We start from the raw sequence: 17353 nt of genomic DNA, 5'->3' as shown, positions 1-17353 counted from the left end.
TGTTAAAACCATCCCAGGCATCAGCTCTCATGGAGAACACCCCCCTAGCTGCATCCCACAGGAAAGCTGTCTGAGGATCATGGCTAGCTAGAGGTCCTCGCTAGCTTTGCATTTTTAAAATTTATGTATTTGTCTGTATCACCATTGTCGATGGAGATCACTTTTCCAGTCTTTCTCGAGTTTGCTACAGTGTTGCTTCTGCAGTATCCGTCAGAGGAGAGTTCCATGTTCTAAAGAAAGCAGTTATGTTCTGTAGCTGTAAACTATGTCCATGAAGGTGGTGGAGTGAAAGTCGCTCAGTCATGTCCAACTCTTTGTGACCCCCATGGACATACCCTGCTGGGTATGTGACCCCCCCATACAGTCCGTGGAATTCTCCAGGCCAGAATACTCGAGTGGGAAACCTGTCCCTTCTCCAGGGGAATCTTCCCGACCCAGGGATTGAACCCTGGTCTCTGGCATTGCAGGCAGATTTTTTACCAGCTGAGCTACCAGGGAAGCCCAAGAATACTGCAGTGGGTAGCCTTTCCCTTCTCCAGGGGAATCTTTCCAACCCAGGGATCGAACCCAGGTCTCCTGCATTGCAGGCGGATTCTTTACCAGCTGAGCCACCAGGAAGCCCACTGGAGTGGGTAGCCTTTCCCTTCTCCAGGGGAATCTTTCCAACCCAGGGATCAAACCCAGGTCTCCTGCATTGCAGGCGGATTCTTTACCAGCTGAGCCACCAGGGAAGCCCACACTGACAGGAAAGTCCCTAAAATTTATGATTAAAGAGAGCAATCAGGATTTTGCAGGTGTTTGGCATTCCAGTCAGGGAATATTTGTGCATGGGTTAGCATGGCACAAATGGGACGAGACCGCCTCTCTCCGCCGGTGGGGGAACTCGTGATCACGGCTGGGGCTTCGTCCACCCCGAGAATGATTAATAGTGGATGTCCTGCAGAGCCGGCTGATATTGATCATTTATTCCCATCCAAATTTGATGTTTCCCATTCCCGTGCCAGAACTTGGACAGGTTTGTGTTCACAGCTCAGAATTTATGGTTTGTCCTTGCAGGAATACTTCCCATCACTCTCCTAGATGAATCTCCCAACATCAAGGATTACTAAAAAGTGTCTGTTCCCTGCGCCAAATAAATGTGTCAGTGGTAGCCCTGAGAAAGAACAAAGATGGCTTGTCTGGCCAGATACACGTTAACACAGTTTTCACTGTAGATCTTCATTAGTTGAGGGACGCATGGCATAAATCAGCTCGCGGACCAAGGACCGTTAGCGCTGGCCTTCCGGGCAGTGGCCATGGGGGCCTTGGTGTCCAGAGCACTCAGGAAAGCGGGGACTGGGGTCTGATTCTTGGGCAGCAGGTGCCCAAGTGTTGTCATTGTTCGTGTCCGACTCTGTGCGACCCCATGGACTGCAGCATGTAAGGCTTCCCTGTCCTTCACCACCTCCCAGAGCTTGCTCAAACTCCACTGAGTCGGTGACGCCATCCAGCCATCTCATCCTCTGTCGTCCCCTGCTCCTCCCGCCTTCAATCTTTCCCAGTGGCAGGGTCTTTTCCAATGAGTCGGCTCCTCTCATCAGGTGGCCAAAGGACGGGAGCTTCAGCATCAGTCCTTCCAGTGAATACTCAGGACTGATTTCTTTCAGGATGGACCGGTTGGATCTTTCAGCTCTGGTAGTCATCATTCTGTTCTCTCCGTCTGTGAGTTTGTTTTTTAAATAGGTGTATTTGCACCGCGTTCTTAGATTCCGTGTGTAACTGATAACACATGATACTTGTCTTCCTCTGTCTGACTTACTTCACTTAACACGATAATCTCCAGCTCCGTCCGTGTTGCTCCAAAAGGCATCATGCCATTCTTTTTCATGGCTGAGTAATATTCCATTGTATATACGTACCAGCCTTCTTTACCCATTTTCCTGCAGCGTTTAGGTTGCACCCACGTCTCGGCTCTTGCACATTTTACAATGCAAAAGCCGTTCAGAGAGCTGGGTGTTTCCGATCCCGCCGACCCAAGGCGTCCTGGGTGTACATACATCAGAGGCTGGGAGGTGCTTCCAGCCAAGAATAGCTGCTTGTTGGAGAAGCATGTCGGCCCTGCTCTTGGGGCATGGGGCAGGCACGGTGGGTCTTCCCTCTGTGCTGACCGGCAGATGATGTTATGGGGAGCACGGTGGACGCAGTGAGCTGTGGACCCGTCCACACGGCACTCTGGTTAATGATTTCCCCATTGACTTACGGTAGATTCTGGACACCGTCGTTTGCTCTTTGAATGTCTACATTTTCCCTGGTCTGTGGTGAGACCGTGTGTCCACTACCCCCCAACCCTGGGGCCACTCAGCCCCCCACCCCGGGGTCACTCAGCCCCCACCCCCTGGGTCCTGCTCGCATGATGAGGATCTGGGGTCAAAGTCACCCCAACCCTGGTCCTGAGTCGAATCACATGCTTTCTCTCCATTTATAGCGTTTGTGTGTGTGTGTGTGTGTGTGTGTGTGTGTGTGTGTGTGTCTGTGTGTGTCTGTGTCTGTGTGTGTGTCTGTGTGAAGTCGCTCAGTCATGTCCGACCCTGTGTGACCCCACGGACTGCAGCCCGCCAGGCTCCTCTGTCCATGGGAATCTCCAGGCAAGGATACTGGAGTGGGCTGCCATTTCCTTCTCCAGGGGATCTTCCTGACCCAGGGATCAAACCCGCGTCTTTTCTGTCTCCTGCATCGGCAGGCGGGTTCCTTACTACTGAACTGAACCACCTGGAAAGCCAGACAGCAGCTCACTTAATCACGGGTTTAGTCATGAGTGGGGACCCTGGGAGTTCTAGGCCCAGCATCCAGGGCGCTGCCATCCGCACCTGGCTCCCCCAGTGGATGAATCCCCAGATGATCTGACGCGTCTGGAACGTGGTGGGGCGTGAGGCTGTAGACACGCCAGCGATGCCTGGGCCACTGCTGTAAAAATATATTTCCGCTCACAATGCTCTTGCCCAGGGCTTGCTCAGATGACCCTTGAATATTTCCCAGGTCACCTTGAACTCCCCCTGTGCCTGGAGCCTCCTCGCGGTCGACTGGAGTCAGAGAGTTGCCGCTTGAATCTGTCAGCAGAGCTTGTGTGTGGAGACCATCCGAGCTGGCACACCCCTCGGGCTGCACGGGAGCTGTCCTCTCCGTGATCGCTGGGAAACACATAATCCGAACGGACTGAGTGTATAGGTCCACCCTTAAGGAGGTGGCTCAGGGGGGTGTCCTTCAGCTCAGATCTCCATGCACCTGACCGCAAGTGCCCCAACCAAAAAAAAATTAAAAGAACACGAAAGAGTCCAGTGGGTCTGTCCAGTGGCGTTAGCTCCAGAGCCCGTCAGCTGGGCCCAGGTCTGGCTGACCACACTCTCCTGGGTGGTTTCTCTGCTGCCAGTGTCCAAGAAATCAAAGACCATTTTCCCCTCACCTTGGTGAACAGGGATGGAACCCAGACGCCTTGCAATGCAACCGTGGACTCCTAACCTTACTGGACCACGATGGAACTCCCCCAAAAGCATCTTGAAGATGTGAGAAGCAGCACCAGCTTTTGTATAACCTGGTGCTCAACTCCGCAGGCTGAGGCCCTGGAGACACCTTCAAATTCAACCCTCAGTTCCTGCTGACCCCCACGTCCCCTTCCAGTGCCCCTGTTCCACGAGATGGCGTGTTTTCCAGTGGATGCTGATACAGTGAAGGGCTTCCCTGGTGGTTCCGTGGTCAAGAATCCAGCTGCCAAGCAGGAGATGCAGGTTCGATCCCTGGGTCGGGAAGATCCCCTGGAGGAGGAAATGGCAAACCCACTCCAGAATTCTTGTCTGGAGAATCCCCTGGACAGAGGAGCTTGGCGGGCTGCAATCCATGGGGTCACAAGGAGTCAGACACGAATGAGTGGCTAAGCACAGCACAGCGGGTTCGTAAATACCTGCTTTCTTGTTAATAATCATCTTTTATGAAGTACAATGCCTGTACAATGTTATATGTTGCAGGTGTACAGGATGAAAGGGAAACGGGTGGTCGCTCAACTGTGTCCGACTCTTTCTGACCCCATGGACTGTAGCCCACCAGGCTCCTCTGTCCATGGGATCCCCCAGGCAAGAATTACTGGGGCGGGTTGCCATTTCCTCCTCCAGGGGAATCTTCCTGACCCAGGGATTGTACCCGGGTGTCCTGCATTGCAGGCCGACTCTTTACCAGCTGAGCCACAATGCAGACGGTAGTGATTCACAATCTGTAAACTTGGAGTCCGTGGACAGTCATTATAAAATGTTGGCTGTGTCCCCTGTACTGTAAAATACATCCGTGTACTTTATTTTAAACTAATGTGAAATGAAGTGAAAGTCGCTCAGGTGTGTCCGACTCTCTGCGACCCCATGGACTATACCGTCCATGAAGTTCTCCCGGCCAGAAGACTGGAGTGGCTAGCCTGTCCCTTCTCCAGGGAGATCTTTGCAACCCAGTGGTTGAACCCAGGTCTCTGGCCTTGCAGGCGGATTCTTTACCAGCTGAGCCACAAGGGAAGCCCAAGAATACTGGAGTGGGTAGCCTGTCCCGTCTCCAGCGGATTTTCCCCACTCAGGAACTAAACTGGGGTCTCCTGCGTTGCAGGCGGATTGTTTACCAGCTGAGCCACCAGGGAAGTTTCGAGTAACACACAGTGGTTTGGACCTCTTCACCCTCTCCCCCATCTTGCCCGCAGCCCTCCCTTCTCTTCTGCTGATCTCACCACCAGTCTGCCCCTCCTACATCCGAGTCTGCTTCTTTGTCGTTATATTCACTAGTCTGTGCTATCTTTACGGCTCCACGTACGAGTGATCCTACGCAGCGTCTTATCTTTCTCTGACTTGTTCCTGGTAGCATAATGCCCTCCAAGTCCATCTGTGTTGCAGCAACTGGGATGAGTTCATCCCTTTTTATGACTGAGTGATATTCCGTTTGACTGAGTAATATTCCACGGGCTGTAAAGAATCCGCCTGCAATGCGGGAGACCTGGGTTCGATCCCTGTGTCGGGAAGATCCCCTGGAGAAGGCAAGGGGCTCCCCACTCCGGTATTCTGGCCTGGAGAATCTCATGGACGGCATAGCCCACGGGGTCGCAGAGATTTGGACACGCCTGAGCGCCTCTCACTCACTTGCTCGATATTCCGCTGGGTCTATGCCCACGCCTTCTTCATCCGTTCATCTGGCGGTAGACACTGAGCTTGCTTCCCTGTCTTGTCTGCAGCGAGCACTGGGGTGCATGTGTCTTCTGAAATGATTTTCTCTGGATATGCGCCCAGGCATACGAATGCTTGATTAGAGATGGAGATTTTAGATGTAACATCTAAGTGATCCTACGTGGTGTTCGTCTTTCTGTTTATAGCGTACTTAGCTTAGTGTGGTCATCTCTGAGTCCATCCATGTTGCTGGTTCATTCTTTTTCATGGCTGAGTAATATTCCATTATATTTGTACATATATGCATATGTATATGTATATGGTCTCCCGCCTTGCAGGCAGATTCTTTACCAGCTGAACCACCAGGGAAGCACATGGAATATTACTCAGTCACATGGAATATCACTCAGTCATAAAAAAGGAATGAGGGAATGCTGCTGGTGCTGCTGCTGAGTCGCTTCAGTCGTGTCCGACCCTGTGCGACCCCAGAGATGGCAGCCCACCAGGGTCCCCCGTCCCTGGGATTCTCCAGGCAAGAACACTGGCGTGGGTTACCATTTCCTTCTCCAATGCCTGAAAGTGAAAAGGGAAAGTGAAGTCACTCAGTCATGTCTGACCCTTCACGACCCCATGGACTGCAGCCCACCAGGCTCCTCCATCCATGGGATCTTCCAGGCAAGAGTACTGGAGTGGGGTGCCATTGCCTTCTCCATGAGGGAACACACACACACACACACATACACACACACACCCCACATCTTCCATATCCATTCACTGTCAATGGACACTTAGGTCATTTCCACATCTTGCCTGTTATAATTAATGCTGCTATTAACCTGCTCCAGTATTTGTGGCTGGAAAATCCCATGGACAAAAAGAACCTGGTGGGCTACAGTCCACGGGGCTTCAGAGAATTGGGCATGACTGAGCTAGCGAGCATGCAGACATATTGAAATAACCACAGTCCTTTGCCTGCATTTTGGACTGCTGTCCCTCTGGTCCTCCCGTGGGGCTGCACCCGGAGCTGTTTTCTGAACGTTCCACAAGGGTCTCATGTCCAGAGTGGCTTTCTCCTGTGGTATGAAGTTGTTGTTGTTGTTGTTGAGACACTCAGTCATATCTGACTCTTTGCAACCCCATGGACGCAGTACGCCAGGCCTCCCTGTCCATCACCATCTCCTGAAGCTTATGCAAACTCATGTCCATCGAGCCGGTGATGCCATCCACCCATCTCATGCTCTGTCGTCCCCTTCTCCTCCTGCCTTCAATCTTTCCCAGCATCTGGGTCTTTTCCAATGAGTCTGTCCTTTGCATCAGGTGGCTAAATGATTGGAGCTTCAGCTTCAGCATCAGTCCTTCCCGTGAATATGCAGGGTTGATTTCCTTTAGGACTGATTGGTTTGATCTCTTTGCAGTCCGAGGGACTCTCAAGAATCTTCTCCAGGCATGGCGCCTGGCCTCCGCTGGGCTGGTTGACGAGATCCCCATGTGTGGTCGCTGGGCCAGAACAGAGATCTTAGGAGTGCCAGCTTTCTCTCGGGAGGCCAGCTCTGCCCCGAGAGACAGAATTCTGAAAACTGGGGTCTTTTCTGAGCATGCCCTCAGACGCTCTACGACCTTGTCACCACTGCCAACTTCACTCATGACGGCAGAGTTCAGGAGGCCACCGCAACTCAGGAAATGAGCTGTAGAATCTGTCTCCCGAGGGAATGCGTGTTCAGACAGTGAGCAGGCTGGCTACCCCTCTGCCTGGAGCCCTGTGTCCTTTCCCGACCGGCCTCACGTGAGCCGCGTGCCCCCGGAATGTACGAGTCTGTCATACGCTGAGTACCCTCCCTGCTGCGGGCACGCACGCAGCTTATTGAACGCAGCTTCATCCCGTCCACCTTCAACATCAAGGGAACTTACTGCAGGGAACTGTCCGCATTGTCTCCAAAATGCCTCTTGACCACCTCTGCCTGGATTCTTCCAGACAGCTTCTGAAGGGCATCCCCGACACACTCCTCCGAAACGTTTTTTATCATGCGCCTTACTTTTCATCACATATAAAACAGACACCCAGTGAGAGTTTGGTGTGTTCTTAAAAATTTTTTTTTGTTGGGCTATAATTGATTTTCCACTGTTGTGTTTCTTTCTGCCGTACAATGAAGTGAACCAGCCGTGTGCTGAGTTCAGTCGCTCAGTGCCGGGGTCCAGCCCCGGTGGATCCAGGGTGATTCGAAGGTGGGGACGGAGTCGGCGTCTTTGGAAAAATACATATTTAATCACAGATATAGAGAGATTAGAAATGGATAGTGTAGTAGGAAGATTAGTGGAGAAAAGGAGGCTGAATACCTTGGATTACGTGGAATAGCATCCATGTTCCAGATGGGAATTCAGCCAGAAAAACGGGAGCAAGAAAGAAGCGACACGGGGGAATCAGTCTTTCCGGAAACTGATCCCATTTCTTTATTTGGGGGTTTGCTTATATACCTCTTGTTACACATAGGGATGAATACAGAGTCACGCGGGGGTCAGCAGTCCTGACCTTTATCAAAATCAGGTGCTTCACATAAATGTATAAAAAAGGTACATCATCTTCTGGCCATGAGTGAGACCTGCTGACATTTTATGATCCTTTCTTTCTGATAACCAAAAAACTTATTTCTTCCAAGGGTGTTTTTTCTTCAACCAGACACCACCCTCCAAATAAAGTTACATTCCTATAGGGTGAGGGTGTAGTGAGTTACAATCAAGAAAGGAATTTATTTAATCCAAGGTTAACATGATTAGTCTTAAAGGTTAATACTTATTTCTCCTATATGCTTAAAGGTTAATACTTATTTCTCCTATATGCTAGTTATATTCATTATAAGGGCAGGGAATATGGAGATTTAGCAGCAAACATCAGCCCAACAAATGAAAATCCTTTCACCAATGCTCCCCTTAAGATCTATTTAGTCTTAAGATATGATAAAGTTACATTTTCACATAGCAAGGACACAGTGATTTATAACAAAGTACAGTGATCTATTACAAAAGAGAAAATCCATTAACTCGAAAAGTCTAGTATTGCTAACATCAAAAACTACTATATTTCCTTTTCTATATTCCAAATACATTGATTAATATATTCCCAGGTGCCTAAGGATATGGAGGCCTGGCGGCAATCATTGACTCAACAAGAAGAAAAAGCCCTATGCTAATTAAGACTCTCAAAATACTCCAAAACTCTCTGTGCTGTTTATGGTTGAGAGGTAGTAAACAGTCATGTGCCTAGTGGCAGGAGTATGGATAATCCTGTCACACAAGCTAGTCTGTCAGCAGAGAGGTTTGACCTGAGACATCCTTGTCCCACCCAGAGCAGGGAATTAGCAGCAATTATTGACACAACAAATGAAGAACCCTTCACCAATATAATTCCTAACCAACCCACTATACTAATAATTTCCAACTCCCGAAGAGAATTTGCCTTTAGTAAGTCTAAAACATCTCGTGCCTCTCAGGTTGGGAGGCTGTAAACAATCACATGTGGCCAGATGAACCTATACAGGCGGGCTAGATCACCTTCAGAGGAGTCCATAAGCTGAAACACTCTTGTCACACCCAGGAATTTTTATTGCCTTGGAGCTGCGCGTTTACTCCTTCTCCGAGAGAAATGGTTATGGGGGAGAGCCCCCCGTAAAGTCAGAGGTGTAGGTGAGAGCATAAAACAGACTCTGGTTTTGGGGTTAGGTGCTCGGGAACAGGGGGTTTCCTGAGGCTTGATCACGCCTTTGCGTATGCCAAGCCTCGTTCCTCATGACCTTTGCCATGGGCGGAGTTCCTCACGCTGGCCCCCGGCAGCTCAGTCGTGTCTGACTCTTTGCGACCCCATGGACTGCAGCCCGCCAGGCTCCTCTGTCCATGGGATGCTCCAGGCAAGGATACTGGAGTACGTAGCCTTTCCGTTCTCCAGGCGCAGGGATGGAACCCAGGTCTCCTGCATTGCAGGCAGATTCCTTATCATCTGAGACACCAAGGAAGCCCAAGGATACTGGAGTGGGTTGCCATGCTCTTCTCCAAAGGCATCTTCCTGACCCAGGGATGGAGCCCAGGTCTCCTGCATTGCAGGCAGATTCTTTACCAGCTGAGCCAGCAGGGAAACCCAGATGGGCTAGAAGTATAGATACATCGCCTCCCTCTTGAGCCTCCCTCCCAGCCCCCATCCACCCGTCTAGGTCATCACAGAGCCCCGAGCTGAGCTCCCTGGGCTATACAGAGCTAGCTGTCTGCTTCACGCACGGTCGTGTATATATCAGTCCTGTATGTCGGTCCTTTTCTATTCATCCCACCTTCTCCTTCCCCCAGCGTCCCCCAAACTGTTCTCTGCGTCTGCGTCTCTGTTACTGCCCTGAAATTAGGTTCCTCTGAATCGATTTTGTAGATTCCGCATATACGCATGAATACTTGTTTTCCTGACTTACTGCGCTTTGTATGACAGACTCTAGGTCCGTCCACATCAGTGCATCTGACAGTTTCATTCCTTTTCGTGGCTGAGTAACATTCCACGGTGGGCTTCCCAGCTGGCTCGCCGGGTTATGAATCTGCCTTTGATGGAGGTTCGATCCCTCGAAAGATCCCCTGGAGGAGGGCGTGGGAACCCACTCCAGTATTCTTGCCTGGAGAATCCCATGGACAGAGGAGCCTGGTGGGGCTACAGTCCATGGGGTTGCAAAGAGTTGGACACGTTGGACACACACCCATTAAATATTCCGTTGTATATATATTACTTTTTATTGACTACTGTTTAATACAGGGCAACATTTTAGAACATCTTTGAGCTTAGCATCATATAATAACAGCAAACTCAGTTGATATGTTAAAACTGTAGCAAAGTTTCTCATTTCAGAACCACATACCTTTAGACAGCTGACCACCGTGCAGAAAATGTCTCTAGTTGAGGAAACCTGTTTTGTTTACGTAGAGGTCTTGGGGAGAAAGATGATCAGTGGGTGTAGTCTTAAAATAATGGACGTTTGTTCTAGGTCTGTAATTTGCTTGTGTGAACTTTGCCAAGCCCCTTGACTTTTTCTTTTTTTTAATATTTAAAAGGCATTTTATTTTACGGGGCTTCTCAGGGCTGCCCTTGTGGCTCAGCTGGTAAAGAATCCGCCTGCAACGCAGGAGACCTGGGTTCGATCCCTGGGTTGGGAAGGTCCCCTGGAGATGGGAAAGGCTACCTACTCCAGTCTTCTGGCCTGGAGAATCCCACAGACTGTATAGTCCGTGGGGTCGTAAAGTCAGAGACGACTGATCGGCAGTCACTTTCACTTCTCACCTTCAGGTGGTAAAGACTCTGCCTTCCAATGCAGGAGACGCAGGTTCAATCCCTTGGTTGGAAAGATTCCCCCAGAAAAGGGAATGGCAACCCACTCATGTACTCTTGCCTGGAGAAATCCCATGGACAGAGGAGTCTGGTGGGCTGCAGTGAAATAGTCAGAGATGACTGACTTAGCACAGCTTAAAGCACATTTTGTTTTAAATATAGCTGTGTGTATATGTCAGCCCCAAACTCCCAATCTATTGGGTTGGCCAAAACATTCTTTTGAGATTTTCTGGAAGATCTTACAGGAAAGCTAAACAATCTCTTTGGAAACCCAGTATTTTGTTCATCAGATTTTAGGTGCTGTATGAGTGGTCCCCAAACTGTTTGGCACCAGGGACAAACTTCACAGAAGCCAATTTTCCACAGACTGAAGGTAGAGGGGGGTGGTGATGGTTTCGGGAAGATTCAAGCGCAATTGCATCGATTCTGCACTTTATTGCTGTTGTTCAGAGGCTGTGTTGTATCTGACACTTGTGAGCCCATGGACTGCAGCACGCCAGGCCTCCCTGTCCATCACCAACTCCCGGAGCTTGCTCAAACTCATGTCCATGGAGTCACTGATTCCATCCAACCATCTCATCCTCTGTCGTCCCCTTCTCCTCCTGCCCTGAATCTTTCCCAGCATCAGGGTCTTTTCCAATGAGTCAGCTCTTTGCATCAGGCGGCCACAGTATTGGAGCTTCAGCTTCAACTTCAGTTCTTCCAATGAATATTTAGGACTGATTTCCTTTAGGATGGACTGGTTGCATCTCCTAGCAGTCCAAGGGACTCCCAAGAGTCTTCTGCAACACCACAGTTCAAAAACATCAATTCTTTGACACTCAGCTTTCTTTAAGGTCCAACTCTCACATCCATACATGACTACTGGAAAAACCATAGCTTTGACTAGACGGACCTCTGTCTGCAAAGCGATGCCTCTGCTTTCCAAAACGCTGTCTAGGTTGGCCATAACTTTCCTTCCGAGGAGCAAGCATCTTTTAGTTTCGTGGCTGAACTCACCATCCTTGGTGATTTTGGAGCCCAAGGAAATACCGTATGTCACTGTTTCCACCTGTCCCCCATCTATTTGCTGTGGACAGAGCTGGACACTGAGGTGGGCAGGGGTGCTGGGAGTTAGGACCAGAGATACTGTCCTGGAGTTTAGGGGCTTCTCCGTCGTCTACGGGATGGTGTAGAGTCTCATCTCTTCCCACCCCACCCACCTACTCGTTTCTGACTCTCCTGAGCGCCCCCTTTGTCCCTAGCCGGCGTGATGATGGTGCCCCAGAGGACCACGGACGACGGCTTTGAGGAGCACTTCGGCGTCAACTATCTGGGGCACTTCCTGCTGACCAACCTCCTCCTGGACACCCTGCAGGAGTCGGGCGCCCCTGGCCGCAGTGCCCGGGTGGTGACCGTGTCCTCGGCCACGCACTACGTGGGGGAGCTGAACCTGGACGACCTCCAGAGCAGGTGAGTCAGGGAGGCAAGGTGACCTGTCAACGCGATGCTCTGCACAGGGCGCTTGTCCCAGGCGACGTCGCTTCCCACCTCCTGGTCTGCAGCTTAGCCTCTCTCGTGGCCAAAAAAAAAAGCAAAAAACTGCGGCCACCAACACAGGCAGACCTGGGAGGGGCTGTGGGTTTTGGTTCCAGACCGCAGTGATAAAGGACGTATCGCGTGAAAGCGAGCTGCACAAATTGGTTTTTCTTTCTACTGCATCTGAAAGCGATGCTTACTCTAGCCTGTAATTTCTTAGATGTGCAATAAATAGCATTGTGTCTAAAATAACAGGGTACAGACCTTCATTTAAAAAAAAAAATCCTTTATTGCTGAAGAATGCTAACTGTCCTCTGAGCCTTGAGTGTTCAGTTCAGTCGCTCAGTCGTGTCCGACTCTTTGCGACCCCATGGAGTGCAGCACGCCAGGCCTCCCTGTCCATCACCAACTCCCGGAGCTTGCTCAAACTCATGTCCGTGGAGTCCGTGATGCCGTCCAACCATCTCATCTCAGCGACTTGTAATCTTTTTGTGAGAGTTCTTGTGCGGTCAGTACTTGTCTAGTTGTCTATGTTATGCATAGTATCAATCGGGCATATATGTATCAAAATCCTGCATATGTATCAATCGCCGTCTCTCAATTCCTCCCACCCGACATTCCCCTTTGGCGTCCATATGCTTGTTCTCTACATCCGTGTGTCTGTGTCTGTTATGCAAATAAGAGCGTCTATACCATTTCTCTCCCTGGAGAAGGGAATGACAACCCGCTCAAGTATTCTTGCCTGGAGAATCCCACGGACGGGGGAGCCTGGCGGGCTGCAGTCCGTGCGCTCGCAAAAAGTCGGACACGACTTATCAACTGAAAACCTACCGTTTCTCCACGCTTCGCCTAAGTGTTAATAAACGATATTTGCTTTTCTCTTTCTGACTTCACTCTGCATGAATGTCGCAACCTTTTTGCAGTGGTCACATCAAAGGTCACTCATCACAGCTCAACAGAACAAATATGATCACCATGCAAAGACTTGAAAGAGTGTGAGAAAGCAGGCCTTTGATTTAGAGTAGGCTGGAAATATGTCGCTGAAGAGATCATAAGATGAATCTCCTGACTACCGAAACTTTCTCTATTACTTGTTTCCATCTTGTGTGCACCTGGCTGATAACCGAGCAACTCACAGCTGTTCAATGTCATGTCAGAACTGCAGAGCACCGTTTACAACCGGCCCTTCACTTCGAGTCAGGACTACGGCACTCTGAAATAAAGATTCTGTCAGATTCAAAATGTAAAAGAAGGATACAGGGAGAATGACGGAAACGTGACAGAGAGACGTGAGGTGAACAGACGCTGTTTTGAAACTCGGTGCCAGGAGGTTTCCTCCACACGGAGCTCGCCCAGACCTTCAGTGTGCACAAAAGCGCAATATCGCTGACGCGCAGCAAGAGGAGATCTGCCCGGATCAGGAACCGTTTGCTGTTTTGCGGTCACACCTGTGTGTTTATATTTACGCTTTGAGGCAAATCCTAGTATATTCTTCAACACGTGAGAAAACCCGTGAAGCATGGTTACAATTTAGTCTATGAGGCGTAGCTGACGTACAGTGTTGTAATTTCCGCCTTGGAGCCAAGCGACTTCCCCATACACGTCTATCCATTCTCTTCTTTTTTATTCTTTTCCATGATGGTTTATTGGGGTTTCCCTGATAGCTCAGTTGGGAAAGAATCAGCCTGCAATGCAGGAGACCCCGGTTCAGTTCCTGGGTCAGGAAGATCCCCTGGAGAAGGGCTAGGCTACCCATTCCAGTATTCTTGGGTTTCCCTGATAGCTCAGTTGGGAAAGAATCTGCCTGCAATGCAGGAGACCCCGGTTCAGTTCCTGGGTCAGAAAGATTCCCCTGGAGAAGGGCTAGGCTACCCATTCCAGTATTCTTGGGTTTCCCTGATGGCTCGGCTGGTAAGAATCTGCCTGCAATGCAGGAGACCCCGGTTTGGTTCCTGGGTCTGGGAAGATCCTCTGGAGCAGGGAAAGGCTTCTACAAACATGTATTATATGTTATTATATATAATCATATATGTTATACATTAAATATACGGAGCTTCCCTGGTGGCTCAGATGGTAAAGAATCTGCCTGCGATATGAGAGACCAGGCTTGATCCCTGGGTTGGGAAGATCCTCTGGAGGAGGGAAATGGCAACCCAACCAGTATCATATCGTTATATATTATATATATTAATTTTTATGTACAATAATACTTATATAAGTATATAGCTAGTATATATCTAATCTTAACATATTTATATTTACTATATTATGTAATAACATGTAAATGTACTATTGTATAATGTTGCATATAGTATACAATATATTAAATATATAATTGTTAAATAAATATATAACTTTTAAACTTGCACAGTTAAACTTATTTAACTTAAATAATTGTGTTAATATTTATATAATTGTATATATAAGCATAATTATACTTGCATAGTCACATATATTATCATATTCATATCATTATTTGCACGTGTGTTAGTTGCTCAGGACTCTTTGTGACCTCATGGACCGTAGACCACCAGGCTCCTCCACCTGTGGGATTCTCCAGGCAAGAGTACTGGAGTGGGTTGCCATTTCCATATTAATATATAGTGTATAAATTTAAAGGTTGTATTGTATTTATTGTCTAATACTGGGTATATTCCTCGTGCTTTAAAACATATCCTTGTCCCTTATATAATTTTTTTACTTTCTGGACACACCCTGCGACATGCAGGGATATTAATTCCCTGACTAGGGATCAAACTCACATCTGTTACGCTGGAAGGTAAAGTCTTAAGGACTGGAACACCAGCTAAGTCGTGTCCAACTCTCTGTGACCCCAAGGACTGTAGCCCGCCAGGCTCCTCTGTCCATGGGATTCTCCAGGCAAGAACACTGGAGTGGGTTGCCATTTGCTTCTCCGGGGGAGCTTCTGGACCCAGGGGACCGAACCCAGGTCTCCTGCATCACAGGGAGATTCTTTACCACTGAGCCAGGGGGAAGCCCTTTGGACAGTATCTATTTTTTCTCTGATGAGAACTTGAAAAACTTTTTTTTTAATTTTTTTTTTTTAGTGCAAATATATGATCTACTCCATTACTGGTGTCTTGCTAACAATGGATGCCCTTCCTCACTGTGTCCACTTAGCGCCTGGTCTCGGGGGTCCCAGTATCCTTACTGTGGTGGGCTTAGATTGGCTCTGAGTTCAGTGCCAGACCCAGACCAAATACAACACTCAGCCTTGTAAACACCACTACTGCTTGCATCAAATGTGGAAGTCAAGGTCCAGTTTCTTCTTCTCAACCGAAAAAACCACGCTGCTGCAATTTACGAGAAGATTTACCATCTCTAAGTAACGCTTTCCTAGGTTGCTCATCAAGAACCAATCCTTTAGAGAGTTATCGAGTCTTTGATTCAGTACACAGATTTGCGTATATTGTGTCTAAAATACCATCCTTCCCCTTTCCTTCTCTTGCCTTTAAGATAGAGAAAGTGACAGGGATCTGAACATGCCAACTCAAAATGTGCCACTTGGATACACAGATTATTTTGAGCTGAAGGCCATTGCAAAGCAACAGATGCAGAAAGATGCCATCCTGGAACTTCCCTTATCTAACTAAAAACAGACACTTCTGAGGAACGAGGACTTCCCGAGTGTTCGGAATCCCCCAGACCTGTGAAATTAGAAGTGAAATTAACAAGTGTTTCTCTTGTTAATCTGACATGTGTTGCTTTAATCTGCATGCCTGCATCACCGAACATAAAAGTATAGAAGAAACTTTTTTTTTGCCTTTCCAACAAAAAGGCTATCACAGTAATATCTCTACTTCTGTTTTAGACTGACCTTCCAATATTTATGAGGCAGTTATATTAATAAGTTACTGTTTATTGAAAACAAAGGTATATTTATGGTTTCAGCTCTACTTTTTGAGGCCGTGTGTTACAAAGGGCACTTACTAAAAGTCTCCTGTTTCGAAGCAAGTCGCGTAGACATTTTATGAATGTCTTCTGCCGGTGCTTTAGTTTGTAAAGGGAATTTGGGAAACTGGTTCTGAGGAACCTATTTGCAGGGCAGGAATACAGACGCTGATGTAGAAACAGGCATGCGGACATGGGGTCTGGCTGGGGGAGCGGAGGGTGGGAGGAACTGAGAGAGGAGCAGTTTGGCTGTTAACATTGTAATCATCTCTTCATTGTTTTCAATACCAACTGTGTCTCTTGTCCCTCGGGGCTTTACTTAGAAACTCTAATGGGAATCCTGTTCTCTGGTGTCTCAGCTCTGATTCTTTTCCATTTCCAGCGTGGATGTGTATCTTTCAAACCACCAGGGAGCCACTCCTGAAATTACCTGGACTCTTGTTTTTCTTTTTTTATCCTTTAGAGACAAGTATTGACTTTTTGCGTCGTCTCTTCTCCGTGCTATAGTAGAGGACCATAATTCTTCTTTTCACAAAGATTTAGCATATTTTTTTTCTCACTGGAGTGTGATTGGCTTATAATGTTGTGTGAGTTTCTGCTGTACAAGGCATGAAGCAGCTATATGCGTACATATAATCCCTTCCCTCCCGAGCTTCCTCTGCATCCCCCATCCCAGCCCCTGAGGTCATCGCAGGCCACACCGCCGGGCTCCCTGTGCCACTCAGCAGCTTCCCACTAGCTGGCTCTGTTGCGCGTGGCGCCGTATAGATGGAAGCGCTCCTCTCTCAGTTCCTCCCGCCCTCTGCTGCCCCCGCCAGACCCCGTGTCCGCATGCCTGTTTCTACATCCGCATCTGTGTTCCTGCCCTGCAAATGGGTTCCTCAGAACCAGTTTTCCAAATCCCCTGCTGCTGCTGCTGCTGCTGCTAAGTCGCTTAAGTCGTGTCCGACTCTGTGTGACCCCATAGACGGCAGCCCACCAGGCTCCCCCGTCCCTGGGACTTTCCAGGCAAGAACACTGCAGTGGGTTGCCATTTCCTTCTCCAATGCATGAAAGTGGAAAGTGAAAGGGAAGTCGCTCAGTCGTGTCCGACTCTTCGCGACCCCACAAACTGGAGCCCACCAGGCTCCTCCGTCCATGGGATTTTCCAGGCAAGAGTACTGGAGTGGGCTGCCATCGCCTTCTCCGTCCAAATTCCCTATACATGCGTTAATATACACTAACTGTCTTTCCCTTTCTGACTCACTGCAATCATCTGTATGACAGATGATTCTCTGGGTCCATCCACATCACGACAAACAACCCGATTTCTTCCCTTCTTTATGGCTTAGTAATATTCCATGCACATATCACCACATTCTCTTTATCCATTCACCTGTTGACAGACATCTAGGTTGCTTCCAGGTCCTGG

The 17353-nt window shown here is 48.7% G+C and overlaps 1 protein-coding gene across 1 annotated transcript in view; it reads left to right on the top strand.

Annotated features, from left to right (window-relative positions):
* The window catches only part of LOC138929695 (polyprenol dehydrogenase-like), a 141762-nt gene that overhangs the window by 105834 nt on the left and 18575 nt on the right, over positions 1-17353 (top strand). The window contains exon 5 of the mRNA XM_070291325.1: positions 11757-11964. Coding sequence (XP_070147426.1) covers positions 11757-11964 — 208 coding nt within the window. The remainder of the gene's footprint in view (positions 1-11756; positions 11965-17353) is intronic.

Source organism: Ovis canadensis, chromosome X (genome assembly GCF_042477335.2).
Source record: "Ovis canadensis isolate MfBH-ARS-UI-01 breed Bighorn chromosome X, ARS-UI_OviCan_v2, whole genome shotgun sequence".
NCBI lineage: Eukaryota > Metazoa > Chordata > Mammalia > Artiodactyla > Bovidae > Ovis > Ovis canadensis.
This window is presented reverse-complemented; position numbering and strand designations above follow the sequence as displayed.